Source organism: Thermobia domestica, chromosome 13 (genome assembly GCF_964235325.1).
Source record: "Thermobia domestica chromosome 13, izTheDome1.hap1.1, whole genome shotgun sequence".
In the NCBI taxonomy this organism is placed as follows: Eukaryota; Metazoa; Arthropoda; class Insecta; order Zygentoma; family Lepismatidae; genus Thermobia; species Thermobia domestica.
In genome coordinates this window covers 4,658,159-4,669,286 of record NC_137466.1, presented here as the reverse complement: position 1 = coordinate 4,669,286, position 11,128 = coordinate 4,658,159, and the positions used below count along the sequence as shown (strand labels likewise).

Below are 11,128 nucleotides of genomic sequence, written 5' to 3'. Positions count from 1 at the left end.
CATTTTCTAAGGACCAGTATATTCCTCGTCTTTCAAAAACTTGATCCACCAGATCTAGAAGTTCAAATCCATTTGCTGGTAAATTATAGATTCTTAGCTCAATTCTATCTGTCTCTTCCAGGGTTGGATAAGTTATTGATCTACCATTTACATGCAAATCTCTTACTATTTGCCTCAGTGCTGTAGCCAATATTTGTTTTTCTTCTAGTTTTGCTAGTCTATATGTCTGATTTATTTCTTCATATAGCTCTTGATTTGTTCCCTGCATTTTACTTTTATTTTCGTCTTCTAGCTTTTCTACAGTGTCTTCGCTTCCACACGTTGTACTAGATATTGTGTTCTCTTGTATTTGCTCCTTTCTTTCTTCCTGTACTGGGAAGAGATATTTTTCTTCTCCATGTACAAAGGAAGTATAAATATTTGGTACCTCTTCCATGCACTTATAATCTTCTTCTTTAAAAGTCTTTTTACTGTTCCTTTTCCTGTTTTCTAGCAGTGTTGCTAGTTCACCCTTTTTTGTAATACTATCATTAATTTTTCTCCTATTTGGTTCAATTTGGATTTTGGAGTCTTCTATATTTTTCCTTGTTTCTCTGTTTATAAATCTGTGCATTTCAGTTTGTGTTATCGAGTTTATTTTGATGTTTTTCTCTATTTCTATATTTATAATTTCCGTTTGCGTCGCTTGATCAGATTTAAGTATTTGTTGTTTGTGTTTTCTTTCAATAAATTGTTCTAATCTTAATTTGTCCCTTCTTCTTTTACTTGGACTCTTTTTCTTTTCCTTGTTTGTAGTTTTTTCACTCTCCATAGTTGATTTTTGAGATTATTCTCTCTCGTGCTACCTTGTATGAAACACATTCTTCGGTCTGAGGGTTCTCACAATTTTTGTGACGTAATTTGCAAGGTACGCAGATTTTTTTCCCCTTCTCATCACACTCTTCACTTTTGTGTCTTAGATCGCCGCAGTATCGACATCTTGATTTCTCTTTATTGTCACAATACTTTGTTACATGTCCGAATTCTTGGCAGATGAAGCATTGTGGTACTACCAGGAAGTCTTTGATGCGATGTGCTTCATAATCAATGTACACTTTTTCTTTCTCTACTAAGATTTTTCTTATTTTTGGTTCTACTTCTATGACGAGATGGCATCTTTTTTGTTGTTTTTTGCCAGCTCTAAACCTGGCTTTTATCTTTTTTGCCTCTTCCATGTCTTCTTGCTCGAAATTTTGCTCAATAAGAGCTTGTATAAGCTCCTCATCTTTTAAGTCAGAAGGTATACCATAAATTATCATCATTGGATTTCGTTTTTTGGTTTCTTCGCATTGGAAGTTTCTTTTAATTTCATCTTTAGCCATAATCTTTTTGATGTCGTCTTTTGTTGCTGTTTCTATTACTACTCTGTCCCTGGTTGTCCTTAGTCCTGTAATCTTTAGTTTTTCTTTTCGTGGGTCAATTGTACCTGCTAATCTCTCAGCTGTCTGTCTGGTTGTTTCTCCTTGGTTTGGTTTTATTATCAGTGCTGGTTTGGTTTTGGCTGTTACTTCTTGGATTGTTAGTTCCCTCTCTGTGGGCCTTCTTCTTTTGACTATCTCTGTCCAAGACGGCTTTTCATCCGTTTCCATTTTTTCAACGGTGATTTTTTCAATTTTCTCCCCTAATTTATTTATGTAATCCTTCATCATAGCATCTTGTTGGAACAGCTCCTGTTGTAGGTCTTGTATTTTCATTCTAAAACGGTGGCCGTCACTTTCTCTTGCTATTTCCGCTTTTCCGAATAACTGTTGTGTTTCAATTAATTCTTCTTTTGTTTTATTTTGTACCTTTTCGAGTTGTCTCATTTCGTCTTCTAGTTTCCTTATTTTTTTGGCTTTTTCTTGTACTTCTTGTTTCAGTTCTTTTTTGTCTTCATCTAGCTTTCTTATTTCCTCCTCCATATGTCTTATTTGATGGTCTCTCGCCTGTTTTATATCATTGTTTTCTTCCTTAAGGTGATTTATTTCTTTTTCCATTCTATTTATGTCTTGTTTTTGTTTTTCAATGATTCTCAATTCCTCTTCTTTATTACCTTTTTTCCCTTTCATCATATCCATTTCCAGCTGTAATTTTTCTTGTAGTAGATCTTGATTTGATGCATTTAGTCTTTCATTTTCTTTTTCTAGTTGTTCTAATTTACCTTCTAGTACCGACCTATCTTTAACCCAAATCACTACTCTCTTTTTTAGTTTGTTAAGATTATTCCTACCGATCTTTTTCCAATCTAGTAGTTCTTCTAGGAATACCATTTCTTTCTCGTATAGTGTTATAGTTTCCATTTCCGTAGTTTCTCCTTCAGTTGTTCTTTTTGATGGTTTGTCCTGTGGAGAGGTATCTTCCCTTTCTCTTTTCCGAGCTTCGCTCTCTTCCGGTTTCTGGACCCTTACTACTGGGTTTGTAGGTGATTGGTCCCTAGTTGGTGTACCTCTTGCACTACTTGGCGGCGACCTCGGAAACATTTTGTTCCCCTTATATTAACCTGTTTTTGATGTTAAATTAGCCAGTTTTTACAATACCCCAGAAACTCGATGGGCAAAAGTTTTTTATTTACCGACCAATTTTTGTGAAACTTTGTATGTTAGTTGTAGACACCCTAAACTATCGGGGGGGATTGAGAGGGGTAAGTTCCGGGGTAAGGGGAAAATAACTTTAAAAAAAAAGAAATGAAATAATATAAAATGTCTCGGGGGAGGGGGGGTCACCGATATTCTCCCAAAAATGAAGTCAAAGGTCAAACCAAGTTGGCCCAGACGACAACCTTGGTAGAATTTCCTGAATTCGGATGGGGGAGGGGGCGCTTTGGGAGGAGAGTGAAGGAGGTTTAGGACCCACCTCCAAAAAAATCAATCCCCTGGTCCTTTAATTTTGGGCGCTACGAGGTTCTGAAATTGGCACTTTGGTCCATTTTACACACTATGGACTTACAATGTTTTTTTAAAGTTGTATCTAGTAAGTTTATGTTGCTTTCAATAAAAGTTGAAAGCAATGTTCTTGCATGCAGTAAGATGTTGAAAGTACTTACATTGACCTTGCCGTGTAAAGCAGATACTTTTCCACCTCAAGCCGGATGCACACGTTGCACTAATTACTTTTTAGAAATTTTTTCCTTCCATTTTCAGGTTTATATGTATTTATATGGGGTTATTTTAACCAGTTTTTTGCCTATAACTTTTGAACCGTTGGCCCGTTTTTGTTGGCGTTTTCTTTGCCGTGTTCGTTGTAACGCACCGCGTCGAACGATACCACTCGCGACCCGACGCGCGCAGTTTTCCCACTTTTTCCGCACTTAGCTGCAGAGCACCAGAACACACGTCTTACCGATAGATATTAGTCTACTCAAAGTCAATCGTTTCACTCGTTTCGACAGTCCGTATCACTCGTTTCTTCCCGCATGACACGACAAAAATAGTGTAGCATTTTAGACAATAAAATAATCCTACAGCTGGGTTCGCCAAACTTGAAAAGAGCTGGTTACGCTAGTTCGATTCCATGGCTAGATAGCCAAACTCGCGGCGTCACCTTTTCTAATAATTAGAATTTTGACTATGGGAACCAAACCTGAAAAGCGCTACCTTGCGTCTTATATTACCTTAAATTTGTATCCGTAGCTGACATTAAGGAAACGAAGGAAAAGAAAAGAAAAAAAACATTGGGTCGCCGTTATTCCTTCTTACACTATAATTTATAGACCAGTAAACACAACGCTACTTACTCCAGATTCTTGTACACTACTTGCGTTGTCAATGCTAAGGAAAAGACGAGGAAAAGAAAAAAAATCATTTAAGATAACACCATATATCTTGCATCTCTGTTTATTTAACTTTCCTTGTAATAAACGTATAACAAAAGACTCTCATTGACATTTATGATCGTGGATAGCTAGATTCAGGAAAAAAAATCTTTGTATTCCGTTTAAGTTTCTCAAACCTTTTAACACCAACACAACTCAAAGGTAAATAACAATATAAATTAAGCCCCACTGTACTAACAGTAAGAGAGTTGTTTACATTTCTAGACAATAGCACAAAGTCCTTGGTAGGCTACTTCACCAAAGGAAATTTACCAATTACATTACCACTCGTAACCATCTCCTTGCAGAGAGAGAGACCTACGGCTGCGTCGATTAACCTTCCCCCTTTTAGTACATAACTTCTCCACTTCACCCGCATCCAACTGCTAAGAGGGCATTTCCCTCGACATTTACTATTAGCAGCGGCGGTAATAACATTAAACTCTGTAGCACATTATGGGGAACACAAAACCAGCCAATGAAATTAGACTCGACTTCTGACACTCCCGCATTGAAGTACGAGTGGTATCGTACACCCACCGTCTTAACGTGCCTCACTGATCTAGTGAGCAACATCACAATCAAATGTAACAGGACAACTCGAGAATGCAAACTTGGGGTGCGGCGACTTAATGCTTAGATTGTAAATTATATAGATATACTTACGTATATAGTTATTGATGAACAATACGGAATACCCGCTGCTAGTCAGACGTAAACTAGCCATCGCTAATCAATCCTTAATTTATCAAATAGAATACCTGAGAGAATAGACAATACGGAATACCTGTTGCTAACATACATGTGCTAGATGGCAGCGAGTAATATATTATACATCTAGACAACTCTAAGAGATGATTTTTATTCAGAGCAAGAGAGAAACGGCTTTGATATCAGACTATCCCACTGGCGTATGATTCAACTTACTGGATAGAGACTCACTCTCGTTTACTCGGACATATTACGGACAAAACTCATTTCGGGCAATATTATGGACATTATAAACTGACTCAGATAATATATATATATATATGTATACACCAAGAAAACTGAGAATTATTAAACGTATATTATTGTTTGTTCATAAGTAATCTGTAGTAAGATAATGAACACACGAAGACATTAATATGACGTTAGACGTTATATTTAAGACAATTTGGACAACTATAAACGGTGGACAATTTCTTCCGCAACTTCCCGGATGATACCAGTTTCTTCACAAGACGGAATAAAAGAAATAGACATATTTACCTAGTAGACAGTTACCAAAGCTCACCCGACCGTGGTTTCACTTTACGAATAGGGACACTGAGGAAACACTGTGAAACAGCACTCCAGGGTGGCGACCGGTCCTGACGACTCCTCCAACATCTCACCATGCGTACAGCCATAACCTCGGCGTGGATTGATCACACCCCCTCCTTGGTTAACAGCAAAGCATACGTTCCACTGCTATCTCCACCAGGTAGACAAACAATTACTGCAAAGCTGCTGCAATGTTCATCCTCACAACAGCGACCACAGTTAGACACATTAAATTCCGGAGAGGCAGGCTGAGCTGACAACAAGTAATATAGGACGAAGTCCCTTGCCAAGAAAACGTAGTAAGGGGGGACGGAAATTTACAACGTCAAGAGAAGGAAGCCATACATCAATCGAGTTCGGTCTCGGAGACAGCACAAAAGGGATTTCTGAACTTCAGCTTTCCTCACATTAACAGTTAGAAAATCTCTAACCAATCCCAGCCATATTCCAAAACGCACAGGTCGAATATTTGAGTAAGTTCTCTTGTGATTCTTGTTTATACCCGCTGGCCTAGCATAACGTTCGACTAAACAGCTTCTTTAAATATTTATATTAAAGAACGGCTACTCACTGGATAATTCACGGTAAATTAATATCCGAAAATATGGACAATCGTGCTTTTCACCTCACCACGGCCATGTTCGCAGTTCGTAGTACAAAGAAAAAGGTGAACCAGAGGGGGCTCTCCGCAGCCCTCTCACTTCCGGATTGGTCATTCCATACTACGCATCAGAGCGTAGAATGGAAATAACAGATTTTATAATAAAACAAATATAACTAAAGGAGAATAAAAATTATATAAACGGGCATTTATATATGCAGATTCATAATAATCCTTCCGTTTTACATGAAACACAAAAATTTAAATTATTTCAAACGATCCGAGCTACTCTCAAAAGCCGCTCAACGCAAACCATAGACGTACAAAGGAAAGTAGCATACTACATCTACATGCACTAGTCCAATTGTCGACCATCTTGAATCCTTCATGAGAGTCGAGAATTGAGAAAATAAAAAGAAATAATATTAGCTGAGAGCTAATTGAACATTTCCGCAAATATTCTCTTTGAGAAAATGTAACGCTCAAAGGGGAACGTTACACGTCATCAGTAACACCAAGACTAAGAGGAGTTAATAAGCGAAACTGGTGTTCCACACCAACTTGCGCGGATATCAACATGACAGGACTTTAGTTATTATAACAAAGAAAAATTTATATCGTTTAGTTATTTTTAAAAGAAGGAAATGTTTGAATTAAAGAAAATCAAAACGGGGGAATAATTAGCCCGGGAAATTAGGAAGGCCAAGAGGATGCTTCCTTTTTCTTGTATTAATAGAATAAAGGGTTAGATTCACTCCTAAATTTTTGTATCATATCATAGAGGATTTATCGGTCTGCATTTCTTGCCATTATAACTTCAATTTATACATAAATTAAAATATATTTAATTCTCAAACCCAGGTGGGCAATTGCCCAGTTCTGTCCTTGTGTTGGGCATACCGCCTCGAAACAAAATCCTAAATACGCCATTGGTTGTCTTCAACATTGGGAAGAGGTTGTCTTCAACACTGGAGGCTTATTCTAGAGAAGGGAGATGAAACTCATATTACGGTAGATGAATCTGATCAACTATTGTAGAGTATATTATATATTAGGTGATGTAGATGATGTAGTAGTACATATCAGTATTACAAATCACTACCGTGAACACATTCTGAAATAGGAATACATGCATATTTATAATTGGTATGTTTCTAATTAGGCATCCACAAAGATCCACGTTAAAATTGTTTTATAATAATATAAATGACTTCCCCAAAACTATGAAAAAATGAAATGAAATATTTAAGTTTTATGTCCCACGGTTATGCCGGTTAGGCTAAAGGAGACGGTGATGATGAGAGATGAGTGAAATGGTGGAAGGAAGAAAGTGGGAAGAAACGGGAGAACCCCGAGAAAACCCACGAGCACGGTGTTTGTCCACCACAAAGTCCACACAGCGCGAGCTGGGATCGAACCAGGGATCCCAAGCACCGGAGGTGAACGCTCTACCACTGAGCCACCGCGCCCCCCAAAACTATGAAGAAAGAATATCAATTATGTATGACGCAACAATACTCTTTGAGCAAAATGATGATAATCTCAATAACATTACAAAAGTCCTTACAGAAATCTGACGCATGTCATATACTCTTTATTTAACAGATGTGACCTTAAGATTATGAAGAAAAATATCCCAGCAATTGAATTCTTTTCTTTGCTTACGAAGCATCCTCTCTCAAAAGAAAAATTGGGACACGCGGAAATACGTAGGAACAAACCATGGTTTGAACTAGCAGAGAAGAGAAAACAGGCAAAATTACGTTGGCTACAAAATCCGAATGAAATAACTACACAAAATTTCGTAGACATCAGGCGGGAAACTTCCAAAACTTTTAGAACAAAGAAACGCGATTTTTGAAAGCGAAAACTTAGGAACTTGAAAATAATAGTAAAAATAAAAACATTCGGGACATGTATAAAGGGATCAACGAATTTAAGAAAGGCTATCAACCTCGGGCTTATATCAAAAAAAGCTGATGGAACAGTTCTCACTGATACATATAGGATTTTAAATAGATGGAAAGATTTGTTTGACGATTTGCTTAACACGCAGCCAAAAACTAATGTGCGTGGAGAAAAGGAGATACACACCGCAGAACCGTATATTCCAGAACCCAACCGAATAGAAGTAGAAATCGCTATAAAGAAATTAAAGAAACGCAAATCTCCGGATGTAAACGAAATTCCGGCTGAGTTAATTTTAGTTGGAGAAGAAAAATTATGGCACAAGATACACAAACTCATTCTCCTTATCTACAACAAGGAAGAATTGCCGCAAGAGTTGAAAGAATCAATCATTGTTCCAATCCACAAGAAAGGCAACAAAACTGACTAATAATTATCGAGACATCTCTCTTCTGTCAACATCCTATAAAATCCTTTCAAACATACTATTAGCAAGATTGACCCCACACGCACATGAAATTATTGGAGATTATCAGTGTGTTTTTAGGTGAAATCGATCACTATCGACCAAATATTTACCATTCGCCAAGTACTCGAAAAGAAGTAGAAATACAGTAACCCGGTACATTAACTATTTATTGATTTTAGAAAGGCTTACGACTCGGTTAGGAGAGAAACATTGTACAACGTTCTTACAGAATTTGGAATACCAAAAAAGCTAATTAGATCAATTAAGGCATGTTTAAATGAATCCCAGACTAAAGTCCGGGTAGGAAAATATTTGGCCGCGAGCTTTTACGGCGAGAATGGCCTGAAACAAGGAGATGCGCTGTCGCCATTATTATTCAACTTTGTCCTGGACTTTTTAAGGCAGAAAGCACTTTTTAAGTCAGATTATTGGGGGGACAGTCCCCCCAGGTCCAAGATTGGGGGACATATCTCCCCATCCCCCCTGGGATTTGCGCCAGTGGTCCCACTCACAAATAAAGCAACAATATTTTGTAAACACTAAATGAATACTTAAGAACAGTGCTATCACCGTGGTCACCATAAATGGCTTGAATAAACGTTTCAAATCTGCATAATATTCTTTCAAATGATCTCCATAACCTACTGGAATTGGAGAAAGACAATTTCTAATATGTAAAAGCACTACCTTTAAACTCTCCTTTGAGGAATCTACGAAGAGCCTCCACTTCGTAGGATCGCAATTAATTTTAGAGCCTTCATGACTCCACTTATATCTATACATGTCACAAGTGTGTCTTGCATAGTAAAGAAAACGTACTCAATTCTCATATAACGGGCATACTGACAAGAGACATGTTTCGGTTCGAACGCGAGGATCAACATAAAACTTGGTATATATATACAGGACTAAGTACTGACCACTGTATGGTGTGTCATTCCCGTGTAAAACATGTTTTCCTCCGACAGCGCCACCTACCATTCGAAACACTAGCTCCTTATAGGTACTGAGTGAAGATCAGCCAGGTGCGTCTGTGTATGGTAGTAAACTCAAATTAGTGTTAGGTGTGATAGTCAGTGTGGAAAAAATGGGGCGGACTGTTGGCATTAACCCCCTTCATGTAGGTGAACTGTTAAAAGAGAAACTCAGGCGCAGATTTAAGAATCAACCATCAGTTGGAGCAGAACATGAGTCATTTGCGACATTTTGGTCCAATTTAATTATCAATGAGTACGAAAATGAATTAGAAATGATACATACATGGACACTCAATAGAGATGAAAATGTCATGGCACAGAAATATATCTATGATAGCTGTTCAGAGCGGGAAGAAGACAACAGTCCAGAGCGGGAACAACGCATTAGCCAAAGCGAATACGACGTATCTTCAGATGAAAACTGAAAAGAACAGATATTTTATCGCAGTTTACGGACGAGGAAGTCAGGAGTATATACAAATATTATCATGAAGGAGAATACAACTCGTACAGGTACTTTGTGACACGACACAAGAAAATTATTTCTTTGAATAACTGCAAACCTATTTTGGATTATGAGCATGCGCTGCTTACGAACTCCGCTTCATTTAAAGGGAATGGGGAAATGAAACTCCAAACAATGAAGTGCGAAATCATCAGATTATTTGCCGAGGCGCGAGAGCATGGAACATCAGTGCATTACTGATATTTATAGTGCTGGGCACTCCAAGCGATAAAAGAAGTTGGCTTACGGGATTTCAAAACGGAGCCGACTTTCATTGAAAATCTTCAGAAACAAGTAGGCATTATTTCACGAACGATTACGACCTTCATCAAATAATCTGATGATTTCACATTTCACTATTCGGAGTTTCATTTCCCGATTCTCGGTTCCCGCTCTGGACTATTGTCTTCTCCCGCTCTGAACTGCTATCATAAATATCTTTCTATGCCGTGACATTTTCTTTATCATCTCTGGCGAGTGTCCATGTGTGTATCATTTCTAATTCATTTTCGGACTCATTGATAATTAAATTGCACCAAAATGCCGCAAATCACTCATCGTCCGCTCCAACTGACGTTTGATCCTTAAATCTGCGCTTTAGTTCGTCTTTTATTAGTTCAACTACATGAAGGAGGTTAATGCCAGCAGCCCGCCCCATTTTTTCCACACTAACTACCACACCTAACACTAATTCGAGCACATATCATACACTGACGCACCTGACTGTTCTGCACTCACCACCTATAACGTGGAATGTAACTGCTAGTGTTTTGAAGGATAGGTGGCGCTGTCGGCAAAAAACGTGTTTTACACGGGAATGACATACCATACAGTGGTCAGTACTTAGTCCTGTATATATCTACCAAGTTTTATGTTGATCCTCGCGTTCGAACCGAAACATGTCCCTTGTGAGTGATAACTTGTAATTTAAACAGTTCACTTCTCAAAGTTCTAGAATTAATATCTCGTTGGTTAATTTGAAGCTATTCACGTTCCAATTGTTGTGATGATGTGAGATACTTTTCACGTAAGTTCACAAATTTTAAAATGTAGATTTGAATGCCAAATTAGTACAGGGTTGAATTTGAAAATTATTCATAGTTGTAGTATTAAGAAATGTCATAATTACCATCAAGCGTTTGTCGTTCGAGATGAGATTTCAGTGTACTTAATAAATATTGTACTGCAAAACTAGATTTTTGGATCTTTCTTCTTTCTTCTCAAAATATTCAGTTGTTACAAAATGTTGCAATATCAAATGTATTTGATACTTATAATAAAAGGCATCCCGGGAGAATAAAGCGGGGGCAAAGTGCCCGCGCTATACTTTTTTCTATGAAACTTCCATAACATTGTGGGCTCTCTCACGAGTAAAATTAAATTTAAGTTCAGTTCAAAAAAAATCAACTTCTGGTGTTAATTAAAATGTCGTTGGAAAATAACAGGGTTCTTTCGTTAATAATTCTACAATGTGCATCAATCTAATCTCTTTCTTTTCAGTAACCGAAGTAACAAGGGAAGAATGTAATTGTTA

At 37.6% G+C, this 11,128-nt stretch overlaps 1 protein-coding gene across 1 annotated transcript; it reads right to left on the bottom strand.

Annotated features, from left to right (window-relative positions):
* Positions 1-791: 791 nt before the first annotated feature.
* On the bottom strand, positions 792-2,622 carry LOC145669106 (uncharacterized). Its single transcript, XM_081737449.1, has one exon. It carries the CDS (start codon positions 2,496-2,498, stop codon positions 801-803), a length of 1,698 nt encoding a protein of 565 aa, XP_081593575.1. The 5' UTR covers positions 2,499-2,622; the 3' UTR covers positions 792-800.
* Between the last annotated feature and the right edge of the window lie 8,506 nt (positions 2,623-11,128).